Source organism: Porites lutea, chromosome 3, assembly GCF_958299795.1.
Source record: "Porites lutea chromosome 3, jaPorLute2.1, whole genome shotgun sequence".
Classification (NCBI taxonomy): Eukaryota; Metazoa; Cnidaria; class Anthozoa; order Scleractinia; family Poritidae; genus Porites; species Porites lutea.
In genome coordinates, this window is record NC_133203.1 from 14,976,729 (window position 1) to 14,997,569 (window position 20,841).

Consider the following 20,841-nt stretch of genomic DNA (forward strand, 5'->3'; position numbering starts at 1 on the left):
TAAAAAGTCTCTTAAAATCTCCTCGGTGTCTTCAGGTTGATCTTGAGGTCCTTCTTCGATATTCATAAACTTGATGTTTTCACGTCGAGAATAGGCCTCAAGATACAAGCATTTTGACTCGGTCTCCTTAACTGCTTCTTCATGTTTTTGCACCTTCCTCGTGAGCTCGGTAATTTCTGCTTGTGCCTTTGTTAACTCTTGAGACTTCTCCTGTAATTGTTTTGAAGCAAAGTTGGCGCCATCTTTCAACTCGCTTATGTCCTTCTTGGCTTCTTCTTTGAAAGCTTCCAACTCTGTCGTTCGTGTTTCTAGCTTTGCCAGTTTGGATTTAATTTTCTTCAAAGACAGTTCTATCGTGTCTAGCTTTTCTAGCTTTTCCAAAATCTTTTGTACTTTGGCAGCAACCTCCTCCGACATATTAAGAGCTGCCATTACTTCATCTTCTTCTTGTTCGGGTCCTTCAGTGAGCGGTGAATCGTACTTCTTAGGTTTTTTCGCCTCAGGCGATGTGGTTGAGTCGTCCGAGGAGTCCGATGATCTAAATGCTCTTTTGCTGAGTAGATTATTGAAAAATTCGGCCATTAGCCACCATGCAAAGTGTAAAGTTTGCGGACAGTCACATCGAAGGTCTTTACTCCGCCATTACTCGACCCAGTCCCCACTTAGTGCCTTTAGCCATACACAAAAATGTTCCTGTAGAGTTATAAAGAAGATATCAAACAAATTTCATCAGGGAGCCGACTAACCATAATAATTTTTGATGGATAGCATTAAAACTTGAAAACGTTGGCTCCTCCTTGCCAACCCTTTGCAAAAATAACAAGAAAAGTTTTCCGTGCCTAAATATGTTATATAATCTAAAAAAGTTAAAACCAAATTGGACCATTATTTTTGGAAATCAATTGGTGCGAGGAGACTGTTTCTCTCTCTCAAAAAGATAGCAAATAGCGTGACGTCGCCCCTTTAAATGAGTAACATCTGCTGTATATACATTTACAGTCTTTTGAGAGCGATTTTCGTCTGACCTTGAAATAAAAACACGCGAACAAAACAGAAACAAGAAACAAACGAAATAGAGCGATTTGATTGGTGCGTCGAAAGGATACAAACGCTCGTGGCTTTTGGTTGGTTAAGCAAATACTCGGGTGAAAAAACTTCATACCCAGGAGAACTTTCCGGAAATCAATCGATACTTCGCTTAGACGTCATACTGAAATACGATTGGCCAAACGAACAATGCCTTCTCCACACATATTAGGGAAAACGAAGAGTCCATGTTTTGATCTTTGATAAACAAATAACGAACACTTACCGAAACCGTTTTTCGAGGTCATAGGAAAATGACTCTATCGATCTGAAGTAAGTAATGAAACTATACATTGAACTACTATTTTCAAGAGGATTTTTCATGCAACAAAAGAGCAATAGTTGACATAGTTGACTGGTCATCATTTCAACTTACAATAAAGTGTTAGATATGGTAAATTAACGGGCTTGAAGAGGAATAACAGCATTTTGTCCTTTTCGACGTTTAAATGATATTAGGAGAGCTCTTCTGAACTCTGGCATTCTGATTGTGTAAATAATGGGATTAACAAGCGAGTTTGTGTGGTATAGAAGGAATAAAATACAATTTCAAACGTAAAAGTGTCGTGAAAGAAAGACTGTGTATAACAGTCAAAGAAAGAAAAGTCAATGTAATATCTGGTAACCACAACAGCAAAGATACAATGGTCATTATAAATAATGTGACAGTCAGTTTTCTTTGTCTATTGGCAGCACCATGTGACGGAGGACGGGTTCCACACCAAAATTTTAAAGCAATGGAGGTGTAAGAAACACAGATAACAATAAGGCAAAGGAAACATTATGACCGCCATAAGTACAAAGGAAATACCAATTGCCGCTGTTGATGCAAGTCTCCATGGAGACTTATTATCGGCAAGGGATTTAATATCATCGCAGTTAAAGTCCAGACGCCAGCAATTGCTACCCCGTAGGCCAATTTTTTGATGTTGCGATGCTTAAATGGACGAAAGGTCGCATGCATCCTATCTTAAGAAATTACAGTAATGTCTGTTACAGAGGTGAGAGAAAGCCAGATGTCGATCATGACAATCACAAGAAAAGTTTGCCATTCCTGTGCAGAGAAACTGTTTAGAGCGGAATCTCATTTCGCAAGCGTTAAGGAGAAAATGAAATACTATAAAGGCAGTGGCAATTCCTTCGACAAACATATCAGCCACGGTCAAGTTTATAACCAAGTACATGGCATGAGTGCGAAGATAACTGTTCTTTGCAAAAAGAATAATTGATAGGAGGTTCAATGCAACTATAGCAACAGTTATGGTAAGGTACACAGCAAACCATGTGCTGCACTCGGTTGAAGAGATCGCCATGGAGCTCGTTGTTTTCTTTTAATTCTCTTCTCTTCCCTCTAGAAAAAAATCCGGAATAAAGTTTGGTTAATTGAAAATGGGGAGTTAGAGGTCAACTTAGAGGGTTGACGACGACTTCTTAAATATCAAGAATGGAGATTGTGCATTGACAACAATTCTTCGATAGAGAGCTCACCTTAAGCTTTAGTTAATTTCTTGTAAGACGCGTATGGCTTTTGTTTCTTGATAACTTCTTTAACGCTGAAGCAAATTCTTGCTTTTCACCTATAGAAAGAAAAAATCAATAGCAGCGGCTGAGGGGAGAGAACGTCGAGTTGCTCGACTGGAAACTTATGGCCAAAAAATTTATGTAAATTTTAGCTGTTATTACTGGCGATGGCGATGACTATTAGCAAGATGACTTCGCCATCATGCGAGGACTTTGCTGTTCATTGGGAAATGATTAATTGTTTTAAAGGCTTGTGGTTGTTTTTTCACACTACAACTGCTAACATAGCGCTTACCTTTCCAACAATATTGAACTGGTTCAAGCTGTCTTGAATAAAGATTAAATTTGCTCAAGTTTACAACGGATTCATTCCCTTGACTGACTGACGTCAATGCTTTGTTTAACGTAAAACAGATTGCTCCTGCACCGTCCCTGAAATGATCGCCGGTTTAAATCATCATAAGGATAAACTTTAATTGAAAACGGTTCAAATAAACTTGAATTACGCTCACTCCCAGAATTGAAATGGTTTCCTTTCCTTAAGTTGCCAGCCTCCTTTAATAGCTATAGCAAGCGTGAACGTGACGTTTAATTCACAGTTCTGACAGTTAGAGCATGATAGTCTATTAATTAGCCTTTTAAATACAATTTTGAGTAAAGTTTAACAAGATAAGAGATAGATAGATAGATCGATAAATTACCAATACTTTGTAGCCAGAAGACTGAATTGCGTATTTACAAATGATGCAATTGATAAAATGTGTATTTCAAACTAAGTACAGTAAAAATAAAAGTATAAAAAATAACCAAAGGTTACGGAGTGCGGGCGACAACGATCGGAGGTCCAAACGCTTTTGCTCCAACGCTGTGCTCTCCGTAAGTTTCAAGTGACAGATGGTCAAAACACGCGTGATCAGATTACAAGGAGTAGAAGAAAGAAACGTGCGTGATCAAATTGCGTCAGGTACATTCCTTTCCTTATGAATGCTAGCTACATACATGCGACGCATGCGTAATTAAAACCTGGAGATTAGGATTGCGGGCTCCTCTTCTCGCCCGCAATTATCAATACAGGATCTATCAATAAAACTATTCCTAAATCCAGTCACCCGCAATTGTTACTCCGTAGGCCCATCTTTTGATGTTGCGATGCCTAAATGGACAAAACGTCGCATGCATCCGATCTAAAGAAATAACTGCTTTCAGCAATGCCTGCTACAGAGGTGAGAGGGAGCCACATGCTGATCATGGCAAGCAGAATAAAAGGTTCACATTCCTGATTAGCAATAATAGAGCCGATTGGGAATAATTCATTTCCAACTTCGCAACCGTAAAGAAGGAAATGAAATACTATATCGAAAGTGCCCATTCCTCCAACAAACATATCAGCCACGGTCAAGTTTATTACCAAGTACATGGCACGAGTGCGAAGAGTACTGTTCCTTACGAAAAGAATAATTGACATAGGGTTCACTGCAATCACAACAACACTTATAGTAAGGAATACAGGATACCATGTGCTGCACTTGGCTGAAGAGATCACCCTGGAGATCATTGTTTTCTTTTAATTCTCTTTTCCCCTCCCTTCAGAAAGAAATGGAATAAAGATTGGTTAGTTGAAAAAAGGAAGTTAGGAGATGAACTAAGAGTGTTGACGTAGACCCCGTAAATGTCCAGAATGGAGATTGCAACCAGCAACCTTTGCGGGTCAATAACCCAATTTTTGATGAACTGTTTTTGTATTTCCGTAGTATGCATACTGTACTTGTAGGACCTTTCTGTATGTACGAACTGATCGACAATATTTGTTACCGTCTTTCTCGATAAATTAAACTGGTGTACTGCTTGGAATGGTTTCGAACCCTCTAACCATTTGTCTACAGTAAATCATTTCACAGGCCTCACACGGTAACCCTTGCCCTGTTTAGTAAAAGGATTCGGGTTCATTATGTTGCAGTTTCCTGTTTTTAAAAAAAGATATGAAGTTATGAAGTTCAGTAGAACCAAAGTTGACAAATACGTCTCAAAGTTTGCAATTTGATTCCCTAACTCGCAGTGGTATTGGTAACTTCGTACTACCCAATTTGCCAACGAACTTTGCAACGTGGTGCAGTAAAGGCATGTGAAATCAACTGTAATTACACCTACATGTCCGTATCGCATTTGCTATGAAACTTGAGAAATTACTTATCAATCACAGCTTTGTGTCAACCAACATGTCTCCCTAGCATTATATCAAAGATTGAAGACCACAAAAATGAAATCTGAAAAACTGTTAGGCTAACAAGTTTCAAAAGGACCAATTGCCATCCTTTTCAATTTTTTTAAGTCTGTCCATCTGTTCCTCATTTTAACACCAAAAGCAATTTTTATTTGTACTCACTCTTGCTCTTTGCTTTGTTACTTAAACCTTCTTTTCATGTTTTGAGCAGTGTTTTTATGTTTTACCGAGATTGGGGGTGGTTTACACTGCTGTAGTTTTGACAAATTTCGTGACACTGCTCCTTTAAGTTGCTAAGTACTAGTTATTGATCAGTGGTTAAAGAACCTTAGATTTGGTACCAGGGCAGCTTACCTCGTCTTGCTATCTGGATTCTCCATCACAGTGTTCAGTCTTGGATGGCCTTAGCACAATCAAACACTCCAAACTTTCAAATTATTCTTGCCCATCACGAGGTTTTTGTATCACATTCTGCTCAACTGTTTCACAAAAGGGTCGCTTTATGAGAGAAGCGATCGATTACTGAAGGCCAATGGGGCGACAAATGTACATAACAACCCTTAGATATCTTGTGGTGCAATCGAAAAGCAAAAATATACAAACTCCACGCTCCTAGCACCTACAAAAGCTGGCAAATCTGAAACTGTTGCAAGCACTTTTAAAATGGACGCCACAAAGAACGACAGCAATGAGCATGAGCAAAAGAAACGTCCGCTGACCAGCACTTCGCTCTGTTTTAGGCCCCATTCTCCCCATTCTCTCTTGTTTTCTCAGTCTTAGATCATTTTATTTTTACGCTAGTACTGATTAAGATTATTCCGGCAAATATCAACAGCTGTTGGTATTCGCTGCGATTTTAATCACTTAGAATCGAAAACAGTCGTAACCTCGCGCACTTCACAGTCGTTGCATCAATGCAACCCGCGCGAGTATTAAATACATGAGAACCGTTTAATGGTCCGATCTCGAGAGTAAATTTACATTTATTTACCTTGATTGTACGCAAAGGCAAAATTTCTGAAACATTTATCGTGCGGTCTTGGATATGGGTTTTTAAAAAAACGTCACCGGAAACATAACGGAACCAAGAAGGAACGAAAATGAGATAACAGAAATGTGGCGGAAACGTGATCGTTCGTTTTCGACTCGGAAACCTAACAGGAACGCGTCCCGTCCATGGAAAACTAGATCACCATGTTTCCGCAGGGAGGAAACGTGACGGATTTAAGCAATTTTACGTTTTCGTCGAGTTTCCTAAATACGGAAACACGTTATTTCGTCTTAAATAATAACACGGGGAAAATCATATTCAAATAGTAAATTTATTGAATTCTCTTAAACTAGTTAACTTAACTGACTTAGAAACAAGTAACAAGCCTAGTGTAAAGCAGAAGTTAAGGTGTACTGAACTTGGCTTCATTGGCTTCTTTTTAAATACTGTTATATTTTATCAATGACCACATACGTATTAAACTGTAAAACATCCCTAATTTTTGCCTTCGTGAAGAACGCGCGCGCGAGCGGTTAATCGAAAGGTGGGAAGGTGAACAAAGGCGAGTGATACTGGCGTAAGAGCGTGTGAGGCTCCCGCGCTTCGTGCGAAAATCTCAAGCCTGCCCTTTGGGCCTTTGTATTACCGATTATGAGGGGAAAACCGACTGTTTTGCAGCTTACATACGAAGTAGTACTTCACAAAGTAAAAAAAGAAAAAAGACACTATAAAAACGCGTATAACAACTAATTCGAAAAATCTACATGTATAATATTAATAGGCTATCTCTGAGTCACCCCAACCTTCTGTACGTTTTTAAGCGAAATAACTGTGACAAAAATGACTTTTTTTACTCCCATGCAAATGAAACTTATTATCACAAAAAGGATTTGCACTTAGCCTTGCTTGGAAAGTGAGGGTTTGTTTGCTTGTTGATAACGCATTTTTTGTCTTGATTAAAAACATTGATTACGAAAAGATAAATTAGCTAAATACATTAAAACCCGCGACTAAGAACCTGCATTAATAGGTTCTCATTTTCTGATGAAAAAATACATTGCATCCAGTCATTCCTTTGGTAAAACCCGCCTACCATGACATTGCAGTTGGAGCTATAAGGCTTCTATGTCTCCAAAGAGGATCCTGAATGTTGACATATCTTACTTGCAAAAGTGTACAGATTTATTTTATGGACTTTTAGTAAAATAAGGTGCTGTTTCAAATTTTAAAAAAACTTGGTAAATTTTAGCCTTACATTTTCTTAAAAACCAAGTTCTTAGTCGCGGATTTTACTGTAGTTAATGTGGTGTTCAAAACACGCGCTGTGAGTGATTTGAACAGTTTCAAAAACGTTCCCTTAGAATTTTATTTCAATAGGATTCTTAATAATGCATTGAAAAAGGAGAAAGCTGTAAAAATAACAAAGGCTACACTGGTCAAATACTATGCAAATAGATGGAACAACGCAAGTACACAGCCCAAGGGAGGGTGGGAGGGGGGCTACTCAACAAAGTTTTATACGGGGAGGGTCCGCTCAGTGGTCCAACCCTTTACCAGCTTTTATATTCTCTATTTTCCAATTGCCCACAATACACTCTGTTTGCCCCCCAAATTCTGCATAAACCATTGTTTTTAAATGCTCCTGGGAGTATTGCATTTTCCCAAGAGCATTTTAAGACAATGAGTTATGCAAAATTTGGGGGGCAAACAGAGTGTATTATTGGCAATTGGAAAATAGTCAATACCATTTTTGAGAGAAAATGTACCCCCTACTGGGAAATGATATGCCTTTCACACACCTAATAAACGCTGCATCCCTTTAACTGTTGTAAATGCACTATCCTTTAAATATGAAATACTAGCTAAACTACACTTGAAGCCTGAAAATGGCACCCCGTGTAGTGCATTGTACGGAGCACCCCATCTCCCCCCGGATGCAAAGTTTTTAAAAGCGTCTATTTGCCTTCGCAATAGGGCTCTCCAAATGAAATAAATTTCAGCAGTTTGATGATAATCGTACAGGAGGCAAAAAAATTGCTTGAGGAAAGTGTCATTTCCATTGCACAATTCTTCAAGTTCTTTAGACAATAAGCATGCCTACTGAAAATTAACGAGTTAATATTTCAGCATGTTTTTTAATTTGTTAAAGGAGCTAGTACGAGGATATTGCTGTTTTAGGTCCATCTTTGCTCCCGTAGAGTTATGAAGAAGATATAATAATAATAATAATAATAATAATAATAATAATAATAATAATAATAATAATAATGATAATAATAATAATAATAATAATAATAATTTTTTTGGATAGCATTAAAACTTGAAAATGTTGGCTCAACTTTTTCAAGTCAATCCATATTCATCCTTGCCAACCCTTTGCAAAGACAACAGGAAACGTTTTCAACGCTTAAATGGCATGTAATGTAAAAAAGTTAAAACAAAACTGGACCATTGTTTTTCGAAATCAATTGATGTGAAGAGACTGTTTATCTGTTTTAAAAAGATATTAGCAAATAGCGTAAGGTAGCCCCTTTAAATGAGTAACAGCTTCTGTATATGTATTTACAGTCTTTTTAGAGCGATTTTCGTATGACCTTGAAATGAAAACACGCGAACAAAACAGAACATCAAACGAAAGGAAATAGAGCGATTTGAATGGTTTATCGAACGGATACAAACGGGGATGGCTCTTGGTTGGTTAAGCAAACATTCGGGTGAAATTAAAACCTTCATGCCCGAGAGCTTTCCAGAAATCAATTGATACTTTGCTTTGACGTCATACAGCAACACGATTGGCCAATCGAACAATGTCTTCTGTATGTTAGGGTTTTTTTCTTTAGCGGGAGAACGAAGAGTCAATGTTTTGATCTTTGATAAAACAAATAACGAACACTTAGCCGAAAACATTTTTCGCGGTCATAGGAAAATTTCTTTATCCATCTAAAGTTAGTAATAAAACTATGAATTGAACTACTATTTTCAAGAGATTTTGTTTCATGCAACAAAACAGCAATAGTTGACATAGTTGACTGGTCATCATTTGAACTTACAATAAAGTGTTAAACAAGGTAAATTAACGGGCTTGAAGAGGAATGGCAGCATTTTGTCTTTGTCGACGTTTAAATAATATCAGGAGAGCTCTTCTGAACTCTGGCATTCTGCTTGTGTAAATAATGGGATTAACAAGCGAGTTTGTGCGGTATAGAAAAAAAAAAGAAAATCTCAAGCGTAAATATGTCAGGAAAGAAATCTTATCTGAAACAGAAAAAGAAATCAAAGAATATACAACAAATGGTAACCACAGCAGCAAAGATACAATGGTCATTATGAATAATGCAACAGTCAGTTTTCTTTGTCTATTGGCCACACCATGGGACGGAGGACGAGTTCCACACCAAAATTTTAAAGCAATGGAGGTGTAAGAAACACAGATAACAATAAGGCAAAGGAAACAATATGACCGCCATAAGTAGAAAGGAAATAGCAATTGCCACTGTTGATGCAAGTTCCCATAGAGACTTATTAACGGATGGGGAATTATTATCATCGCAGTTGAAATCCAGACGCCTGCAATTGTTACCCCGTAGGCCCATTTTTTGATGTTGCGATGCCTGAATGGACGAAACGTCGCATGCATCCGCTCTAAAGAAATTACTGCAATACCTGCTAAAGAGGTGAGAGGGAGCCACGCCTCGGTCGTGGAAAGCACAACCATAATAGGTGGCAATTCCTTCTAGGGCCATGATATATTTCGAGCTTCGCAACCGTAGAGGAGGAAATGAAATACTACAAAGAAAGTGGCACTTCCTCCAACAAACATATCAACCACAGTCAAGTTTATAACCAAGTACATGGCACTAGTGCGAAGATTACTGTTCTTTAGAAAAAGAATAATTGATAGGAGGTTCACTGCAACCACAGCAACAGCTGTAGTAAAGGACACCGCATACCATGTGCTGCACTCGGCTGAAGAGAACGTTATGGAGCTCATTGTTTTCTTTTAATTCTCTTTTCTCCTCCCTTAAGAAAGAAATCGAATAAAATTTGGTTAGTTGAAAAAAGGAAGTTAATTAGAAGGTGGACTAAGAGGACTGAAGTCGACTCCTTAAATATCAAGAATGGAGGTTGTACATTGACAACAATTCTTCAATTAAATGCTCACCTTAACTTTAATTTCTTGATACTTTTGTTAACGCTGAAATAAATCCCTTGCTTTCACATGTGGAAAGAAAAAATCAAAAACAGCGGTTATGTGGAGAGTACGATGAGTAGGTTGACTGAAAACTGAGGACAAAATATTATATGTGAATTTTAGTTGTTATTGTTGGCCCTCACTGAACTGCAAGTCACTAAGAAGCAATGGATCACCTGGTAGAAAGTTTATTTCACTGGGAAGGGGGGAGTACTCAAGAAAGGTTTATACGGGAAGGCTCCGCCCCGAGGTCCAGTCCCTTACCCTTTTTGCATACCATTTCATTATGACAGATAAAGTACCCCTATCACATACCTAGTTTGGAACTTTGCATACATTTTAACTGCTGTTCTGATCCAATGTCCTTTAAACTATGAATAAATCACGAAACAAGAAGGTTTTTTTTTTTACTTTGTCAGCCCAACCTCGTCCCCAGGGCTTTTCCCTTAAAAAATGGGTGGGGCGGGAAAAGGCCCTGGCATCGGCTGGTCACGTGCACCGCCTAAATATTCCTGAGAAGCTAATTTATATGCAACCCGCTAGTTTTGCGCTGACAGAAGGGAGTAACAATGGAAAATAATAGCAACGCGAACTATGTCAATATTTTCGCGTGTGTGCGATTCAAAAGCTTAAGATCCATTTAATTGCGTATTATACAAATGCTAAAAGTTTATGAAAGGGCGCACCGGCTCTACGTTGTCACGTACAAAATATATCAAATGCTTCAGAGTTGAGACAAGCTGTTATCGAGCAGTATTGAGTGGTACTTCAGAAATTCATCGTGACTGTGGAATTACTGTACGATCAAGCGGAAAGTGATTTTGTCCAATGTCAAACAGGATCTGCAGTGAATTAAAACAAATTGAACTTAATTGAAATAGAATTGTTCATCAAAATGCTTTATGGAGACTGGTCTTCTCTACAACCCGACCATGAAACAAACAAATCTCCGCACCGGATGCAAGTCAGCCCTCCAGCCAGGAACGATGACAGGTCGCCGATCTGAAACATTTGGAGACCTCTTATATCTTTTCTCTTCCGAGGATAAGTACAAAGGATTTTCCTTATATTAAAGGGAAGATTGACCGATCGACTGGAATCAACTACAGCTCTGTGAATTTTAAATGGGCCAAAGTCTTTCTTTGTTGCTAGTCGTTTGATCGCAGAAGTCAATGAATTTTTTAAAAATACAGGTCATACAAGATAAGTCTAGACCAACGCGTGTCGCTATGATATGGCTGAGAGTTAAGGTAAATAGACTAGGCTGTGTAAGGCGGTCCACCTAACGAGAAATGAAATAAAATATGAGAAAAGCCGCGAAAACGGACTTTTCCAGTACAAACTTTATGCATGTACGATAGCTTGTTTGTCATTTATATGTACTTATATCGCTCTATAAACGTTGTTATAAATGTTACTCGCTGTTCACTTCATAGAAATCGGAGGAAAGCAAAATAATACCATAGCCAGTATCTGTGACAAAAAGGAAATCTTGTAAAACTTTTCGTTAATCGTCAACAGATATAAAAGGCCGCCCAAGATCGCGCGCTGTGAGGTTACTCATAATTTTAGCTTCTCACATAGCGCTAAATTATTACACCCAGGATTTTAGGGTGTACGAGAGGACACGTGACCAGCCGATGCCAGGGCCTTTTTCCCGCCCCACCCATTTTTCAAGGGAAAAGCCCTGGGGACGAGGTTGTTTGTCAGCCATAAAATACATTTGCTAACCCTTGGGGCCTTTTTTACAAACCGAAATGATAGATTTCCTAACCCTTTCATATACTTCAGCTAGTAAATCCCCACTCTTTTATATACCTGAAACCTAAATAAGATATTCCCTTTGGGTGAAGCCTCTCCGTATAGGCTATTATAGGGAGTATTCCCCCCCCGGGTACTTTTCAAGAATACTTCCTCCATTAAACTCGAAGTCATTAAAAAAAATATTCACAAAGACACTGTATCGTATCGCGCTCTAATTGTGCCAATAAAAGTCAATCAACTTCTAAGTTATCGTACCTCGAAAATATCTTTAAATGAATATTAAAAGAGCCAATGATTGAAGAAACTTCATCTAAGCTTCTTTGGTATACGAAGTCCGATAAAGAAGTTTGCTACGTATACTACAACCCTTCTGCCCACTACAACGAGCAACGATTAACCAAGAAAATTAACCGAACGGTAGGCCTGTTTTTCAGACCTCCCATAGCGTAAACAAGATACAATTTCTTTTTTTAATTTTACCAAACCTTTCAGAAAAATTGTCGCTGAGATAAACTTGTCAATATGAACTTCCTTTTTGATGACTCCAGTACGTAGAACGAACAAAATTTTTTATTACAGCCTCTCAGCCTGTGCCGGGAACTAGGTAAGGGATATGCGCGCTTTCATGTTCATGGCGGGTATCGCCATTATTTACGCCCTAACTGTCTCAGGCGAGTGCTACCTGTGCTACCCATTCTTGCTAACAGCTGCTTTCTGTTAGCTTCCTGCAACCGTTTATAGGTTTGTAACCACAATTATTTTTTTTGTGTCAGTTTCCCGTTAAAGGATAGGGACTTTAAAGCAAACGAAACATATATTTTTCAAAACATGTGGTCAACATCCTTTGATGTTTTGTTCCATTGCATATGTTTGGGTTGTTACTTGGTATTTTCTTACTTATCCTTTGTTGAATTTTAAACGCTCAACGATCTAGTATTATTCAAAACCTAAAAAGATGAAGATGTTTTTCAAATTTCTAGTTACAAAAGAACACACAAATTAAAAACTGCAGCGTCTTAAAACCTCTTTCTGCTAGGTATGGTGATTAAAACCGGTTGTACATTGTATCTTCTTAAAATCTTCTCTTTTGCAAGGTATGGCGAATTTAAGCTTCTCTTTAAAAGAAAGACAAAATTCAGCGAGGTTTAACTGTGCGGCGGTGACTATTAGCAAGATGACTTCGAGATCATATGAAGAGAGGAATTGTTTTAAAGGCTTATCGTTGTATTTTCTCATAACAACTTAGCGCTTACCTTTCCAACAAATACTGTGCTGCTTGGTTGTCTTGAAGGATATCTTGAAGGAAGCAGAGAGCTGAAAATTTTTTGCTCAAGTTTGCAACGGTTTTATTCCCTGGACTGACGTCAAGAGTTTCTTTGTTCAACGTAAACGTTTTGAATCATAAGGATAAACTTTCAGTGAAAACGTACGGTTCAAATCAAGTTTCGTATGTACTCCCGGTAAATAGTTCCCTTTCCTGAATTTCTCACTCTTTTAACAGCAAGAGTGAACGTGAAGCTTGAGTTAATGTTCTAAACAGTTCTGACAGTTGCAGCTGTAATATAAAGTTTAACCTGGTGGTTAAGCGGCCACCAATTAAGCGACCAGTAATGAAAGTCCCAAAATAGTTGCAGAATTTGTGTTCACAAGGCACGTCGGACGAGTTTTCAAAGGGTTGAAATTTACGCGTTTAGGTTTTCTGTTCACACGGAACTACCTTAACCTTACAAAGAAATCAAACGTCTAGCAGTTCAAAGTCGCGTATGAACGAAGCGTCTGGTCAAATTTCTCTGGCGTTCGAAAATTCGTCCGGTAGAGTGTGGCCTCGTCTGCAGGCATCACTCTCCTGTTTTAATGGGGAGAGAAAGGAGAGTAGCAGTCCCCCACTTTCTTTTCGCCTTTTCTCGTTTGCAGACTCCTCACAGTCAGTGTAACCGAGCAAACCTCTATAAGGTGGGTTTTCGCTGACGCGTGAAATTGACGTAAGTACACACGAATATCTTACGCGCGTAAATAAAATTATAGAGGCGATTTATTGAAGGTCGCGCGTAAACGTAAAAGTTAAAGTACGTAAATTAAAAAGCGTCGCCTCTTTTTTATTTAGGCACGTAACTTTTACGCGAGATCGCAACACATTGCAATTACGTGGCAGTGGAAATAAATCTTGGTTGCTCAACTCTTCTTGCATATTAGCTTACTGTGAGTTTTAACCTTGAAATTGCAGGCGTTAAAGGAAAACAGTGCTTCGGTTAAAGTTCATACTCCCTCCCTTTTTGAGCGACACAACGATTTATTCGTTTGGACTCTAACACGTATTATCGTAATATATAGATTTAGCCACGGCTAAAAGCGAAGCTCCCTTTGAAAAGTTAAGTGATTTTGGAGTGAAACAAATAGCCTTATATGCACACCCAAAAAGGTGTACGGTCAAATTTAAGAGCAATAATGGCTCTTGATCACAGTAGATAAGGAGTGGAAAACAAATCAGGCCGAATTTTTTGCGATCGACAAGTTTACAAATTCTTGCCAATAAATCTGGGTGCGTGCAAACCAATGCTTTTTTTTTTTTTTTTTTAATACACCACGTCTGAGGAGAAAGAGTACTATGAGGCGCTGTTTTTATCATACAGACCTCGTACAAAATGCAGTATTTCACAATTTTTCAAGAAGAATTGTATTCACTCAATATTCAGGACCATCGAAGCATGCGTGGACTTTTAATTAGCGAAACCGTTCAAAAAATTTCCAAAATCACCTATACGGCCAGCCGGTTCTAACTTTTGACAAGCGCTACAAACGTGCATAAACTTGCCGCATAAACTGTCAGCGTGAATGTGCAAGACTTCATGAAATTAGATATAACAAAAAGAAACATCAAATACAATAGTTACTCAGGCTTACCATTCGAGATTCAGTTCCTGAAAGCTATCAAGGAAGGCCACAGTTGCTTGAGACTTTTAAACCCTCTTAAGCATTAAGCAAGGTGAAAAACGAAAACGATGCCATCCGAAATCGAATTACCAAATTTCGACAAGCGACGCGTTCCTCAACCAAAAACCCATTAAACAAACCAGCCATGAATAACAGAGGACTCTTGATAGCAGCTGTATTTCATTTTGTACATCCAGAAGAAAAAGACAGTTAAAAACATCACAAGTTGACACAAAACTCTTCAGCTTCAGCTGTCAAAGTAAACTATTTTCAAGATGCTGCATAATTTTTTCGCATGAACTCACCTGTCAAATTTTGACCAATCAGAGTATAAAAATTGGACGTAGAGCGTGACCAACGCGTGACCATGGTAAGATAAGGTCTTCCCCGCCTGTACTTTTAAAAAAACTGGCTGAATTTTCGCTTCTGAAGTCAGTTTGAAATCAAAATTCTAATAGTGCGGGGCCATAGTGACATAAACACAACATATTTAATATGAATCCTTGGAAAAAATAACCTTGAAACTGCGATCATTTCAAACTGGTAATTTGTCAGCGGATAACTTCAAAAATACTCGACCTCGATGGGTCGACACTTGAGCCCGCGCTACGGTCAGGTGATACTGGTCAGCGGACGCCCTGTTTTGACAGCGGTCAATTGATCACAACATTGATGTGAAATTAGTTTCCTCTTGGGCTCCCAAACTAGCTAAAATGTGAGAGTAAACATTGGTTTTCCTGTGGTGCGGACGGACGGTCGGTCGGCGGTCGGCGGTCGGTGTACGGTCACGTGATTACCAAATTTTCTGGGATGGGTAGATTTACTTAGCAATGGGGCTCCGCCCACTCGCGCGCTTCGCGCGCGCGTGGAGCTCCGCTATGAACTCGTGTACTGAGTACCTTTTTATGAAACTTTGCAAACTTCATTAAATATTAAAAAGACTCAGATATTATTCGGAATAATTGCTGGTTCCTTTTTTCTTTTGCTCTAGCAAAAGCAAACATTAATTATTAACTGCTCTTTATTTAACAAATACTGACAAGTCTTGACTGTGCTCTGTTCTGTTGCAACCAGCCACGTGATCAAACGCTTTAACAAATGCTAAACATGAGCCATGCCAGAAAGAAATTTTTCTACCTACTTCTTGAGTGCTCCACGTACAGCAGAAAAGAGCACAGTCAAGGCTTCTTTATTTGGTTTATGATAAAGAATCGGTTTGATTCCCCACGATTAATTTCTAATTTCCAAAACACAGCGTGAGAGCTTACGCCAAGCTCAAAAGTCAAGCCAATCAACTTTAGCGGACTAAAGCAGGTGGACCCAGCCTAATATAAGAATCTGTATAGGAAATAAAGAGTTATGGGAGGTATGGGAAATAAAACTCAGATCTTTATTATAATTGTTTACTGCTAAAAACAAAATTGCAGCAACCGTTGACGCACCGTGTCAGTGAAACGGACAATTGGCAAGGTTATTACGGCTTTCAATAACACGCCACGCCCAAAAGTCAAGTCAATCATAGACCATAGCAGGTGGACCCAGCCTAATAAAAGAATCTGGATAGGAAATAAAGAGTTTGTGTGGGAAATAAAACTCAGATTAGAAAAATGAATAAAAGCGGTAATCAATAAAATGTAAATACAGCTGTAAATAATGTCTCCTGGTGTCATTGTCTTTCTTTTTATGAAGTTTCAGCTCCATTTGAATACTTTTTTTTTTTTTCATTTATATGAGGCTAAGTTTTATTTCACACGTCATTCACACGTACGCAATTTTCATTGGCGAATATGCAGGGGAGTATCGGGGGGTGAGTACCCTCAAAATGCACTAGTTAGATTTAAAACTTGTATTAGAATGTTTAAAATGGTTGATTACGCTGAATTTGTAAGGTCATGCGTTTACTGGTTCGAAAATAGCATCTAATGGCTGGACGAAACAGTCGAGAGAAAAAGAAATTCGAGAAGAATTTTCAAACTTTTACTTAACACTTGTGTTGTTAAAACAAATCGGGGAAGAGAAGACGAATTAAAAAGCTGCTTTTATTTAAATTTGAAGGAGACATTTTGGATAAATAAAGAACAATTTTGCCCGCCTGAAGGGGGGAGGACAAATGGCCAAAAGAAGCTCGAAAGCAGTAGCTACAGTATGAAATTGCTTGGCCGGATGATCTTCCCATACAGGCTTGAGATGTTTTCTTTAGTAAGCATTTTCGTCAATATATTTTGTTTTGTCAGCTGAATAGATAAGGAAAAACTGCCACCATGTGATGACCACACTTAATTTCCGATGCTGATGTTTTCTTTTTTTAGGCTAGATATAGCCTACCGCGCGTCCGAGTGAATCAAGAAGTTGTGGATTTCGTGTCGCATATCAGTAGTCCAGACTTTCATAGCGCGTTTGTTACCGCCATTGAAAATTTTAAAGCAATGGAGGTGTAAGAAACACAGATAACAAAAAGGCAAAGGCAACAATATGATAACCCGAAGTATAAAGGAAATACCAATTGCCACTGTCGATGCAAGTTTCCATAGAGACTTATTAACGGATAGGGAATTAATGTCATCGCAGTTAAAATCCAGACGCCCACAATTATTACCCCGTAGGCTCATTTTTTGATGTTGCGATGCCTGAATGGACGAAACGTCGCATGCATCCGCTCTAAAGAAATTACTGCGATGCCTGCTACAGAGGTGAGAGGGAGCCACGCCTCCATCATTGCAAGCACAAACAAAACTGGTGACCATTTCGGCCACAACAAATATATTTTTTCAGCTTCGCAACCGTAGAGGAGGACAAGTAATACTATAGCGAAAGTGGAACTTCCTCCAACAAACATATCAACCACGGTCAAGTTTATGACCAAGTACATGGCACGAGTGCGAAGATTACTGTTCTTTACAAAAAGGATAATTGATAGGAGGTTCACTGCAACTACAGCAACAGTTATTGTAAGGGATACAGCATACCCTGTGCTGCAGTCGGCTGAAGAGATCCTCCTGAAGCTCATTGTTTTCTTTTTAATTCTCTTTTCTCTTCCTTTCAGAAAGAAATCGAATAAAGTTTGGTTAGTTGAAAAAGGAAAGTTAGGAGGTGAACCTTGGAGGTGAACTATATAAGAGGGTGGACGTCGGCTCCTTAAATATCAAGAATGGAGATTGTACACTAACAAAAATTCTTCAATAGAGTGCTTACCGTAACTTCAATTTCTTGATACTTTTGTTAACGCTGAAATAAACCCCTTGCCTTCACCTGGTGGGGAGAGTACGTTGAGTTGCTTGACTGGAAACTGAGGGCAAAAAATATATGTGAATTTTAGCTGTTATTGTTGGCGCTCATTGAACTTGGTAAAATGGGGTTGACAGACCTGCGCGGCTCCTGCTGTGTGACCGTTGTGTTGTTATAAGCCTTTACAGTTTTGCTTTAACAAGCATGTCTTTAAGCGACTTTCCTTTTCTATAAGAGATCAAGGGAGGTTCCTTGAATATCTCTCTGAGTAGTGGCTGGTTTTCTATTAAATGCCATTTTTCCATTAGTATGTTTTTCAAACCTGGTAATGACGGTTGAAATTGCGTGACAAAGGGTAAAAGTATTTTTTGCGCTTTCTGTTTTTGTGTCAGAGCTGTCGCTCTATCTGCATATTTAACTTCTGAGAGGATCTTTTCTACCATACTCTCTGGGTAGCCTCTCGAGATAAGGCGTGTTTTAAAGTTTTTAATATTCTTGTCAAATATGACTTTAGAAGAGTTAGTTCTTAGAAGTCTAAGAGCCTCTCCTTTGACAAAACCTTTTTTAACGCCTGGTGGGTGGCAACTGTTAAAGTTAGTGTACCGAAACGTTTCAGTAGATTTAAAATGTGTGCGCACGTCGAGAATTCTTTCTTTCTCAAATCTCTCTCCCTTATAGACTGTCGTGTCCAAGAATGTGGTTTCAATTTGTGATATTTCAGCAGTGAACTTGATTGTAGGATGAAAAGAATTGGCTTGCTCAATGAAAAGATCTATATCTTCTTTGTTTGTGTCCCACAAAGAGAATATGTCGTCAATAAACCTTTTCCACGTTAGTGGTTTCCTTCTGCTTTGTTTTAAGATCTCCTTTTCTATTGTTGCCATAAAAATGTTGGCAAAAGCTACTGCCATTTTCGTGCCCATAGCAGTTCCGTGAGTCTGGAGATAGTCTTTCCCATTGAAATGGAAAGAGTTCTCTTTAAGGATAAGACTGAGCATTTCTTTAAGCAGGTGTGTAGCTATAGGAGGGTTTTTGTCATGAAATTTTTCGTATGCGTTGCATACTATACTAATTCCTTCCTCCTGTGGGATATTCGTGTAAAGGCTGGTGACATCCATTGAGACTAAGAAAGCGTTACTAGGCACCCTAGTGTTTTCGATAAATCTTATAAAATGTGTCGTATCTTTAAGATACGAGTCTTGTATTTGTGTTATTGGCTGAAGTAGCTTGTCTACAAATGATGAGAGGCGTTCTGTGGGGCCATCGCACCCCGAAATGATAGGTCTTCCAACTAAAGTCGGTTTGTGTATTTTTGTGAGAGTGTAGAATACTGGAATTCGTGGCGGATCTGGTGTCTGGTTAAACCATTTTACTGTCATTTCGTCAATGAAACCTTCGTTATGTAGAGTGTTAATGAGGTGTTTAACTCTCTGGAATGTGTCCTTAACCATTGGTTTTTCCAAAGGTTGATAGTTGTTTCTATCATCCAACTGTTTTTGTCCCTCATTTATTTTGTTCTCTCTTTTCATTATGACGGTTGTTGTGCCTTTATCTGCTTTCTTAAGGATTATTTCTTTGTTTTGAATAAGTTCACGGAGCGCTCGGCGCTCCCCAGGCGGCAGATTGTTTTTAGGTTTATTTAGTGGCACTTCTGTTAGCCGTAGTTTGACTTCCTCTAAATAGGATTCTAGAGCAACTGACCGTTGAACTGGGGGAATCCAACTAGACTTCACATGGAAGGGGTGTGGTACAGTATCTTTGCCATGATAAATGTATTTGAGGCGCATCCTTCTGGCAAATTGGTTAAAGTCTGAAATTAGTTGGCTCCTTATCTGGTTTTCTTTCATGACAGGAGTTGGAATGAATTTCAAACCCCGAGAGAGTAAATTGATCTGCTCTGTTGTTAGTTCTGTGTCTGAGAGGTTCTTAATGTGTTTTTTGCGTGTCTCTATGGCTTCGTTATATAGCTTAATGTGTTTGACATTTTTCCGCTTTCTTCTCCTGTGATTTCTTTCAGTGAGTGTTTTACTATTTATCCCCTTCTCTTTTCCCTTGTTAGAAACAGAGAGAACACTGGGATACGATTCACTTTGTTTATTCTCAATATCAGTAAACTTTGACATCATTTGTGAGAACTTGTCGAACTTAGCTTGGAGGTCTGATGCTAACTTAATTACATCAGTGCTTTTCATTACATTGTTTTCTCTAGTCGCCGATGGCGTCTTATGCTCTCTAGTTTGAACAACATTGGTCGCTTTCCTGAAGTGAGGCTTATCCTTCTCAACCTTTTTTCGTTTGTTCTGAAGACGATCAATGCGTCTTTGGTGAAACTTCGCTAACGAGTGAATGAACTCTTGTTCGGCAGTTTTTCTAATCGAGCCTATTTCTCGTTTAAATTCTTCGTCTGGCGTGATATTTGCACGCACGTTGTATCTTAGTGTCTTTGGACATGTTCTGTCCTTCATGTGTTTTCTCAGTTTCGTGATGGCTGTCTCTGATTTTTCAATCTTTGTCTCTAAGGAGGCGGCTTCGGCGGCTCTGCGTGGTGTTTTGCCGTTATGGGTCTGATCGTTAGGTTGGTCCCGTTTTCGTTTTCTATCGTTATGGTACTATTCTCTAGGAACTTTTGTTGTCTTCTGGCGGGTAGGTTGAGAGTCAGGTATAGTTTCAGAGTCGTCAGTAATGGCGCTTTCGTTTCCTTCACCTTCTGTCTCGTCAAGGAGTAGATTTTCCTCTTCAGCGTCCATTGGAGACTCATCTGTTTCTTCTGGCTGAGGTGGTCTAAGTTGACCGTCTTTGGTGAGAATTGAATATTCCATATGTAGATGTAAAAGCTGAAGCAAGACTGCAGTTTCGATTCTACTAGGGAATCTCGTCAGTTGCTAGAGGTATATCTCATGGATAGTGGTA

General features: G+C 38.8%; 2 protein-coding genes across 2 annotated transcripts in view; both read right to left on the bottom strand.

The window, feature by feature from the left end:
* The window catches only part of LOC140929414 (uncharacterized), a 1,193-nt gene extending 550 nt beyond the window's left edge, over positions 1-643 (bottom strand). Inside the window, exon 1 of the mRNA XM_073379215.1 lies at positions 1-643. This exon is cut by the window's left edge and continues 550 nt beyond it. Coding sequence (XP_073235316.1) covers positions 1-582 — 582 coding nt within the window. The 5' untranslated portion in view covers positions 583-643.
* Positions 644-18,056: 17,413 nt separating this feature from the next.
* LOC140929415 (uncharacterized) lies at positions 18,057-20,490 on the bottom strand. Its single transcript, XM_073379216.1, has one exon. It carries the CDS (start codon positions 20,394-20,396, stop codon positions 18,114-18,116), a length of 2,283 nt encoding a protein of 760 aa, XP_073235317.1. The 5' UTR covers positions 20,397-20,490; the 3' UTR covers positions 18,057-18,113.
* Positions 20,491-20,841: the final 351 nt, after the last annotated feature.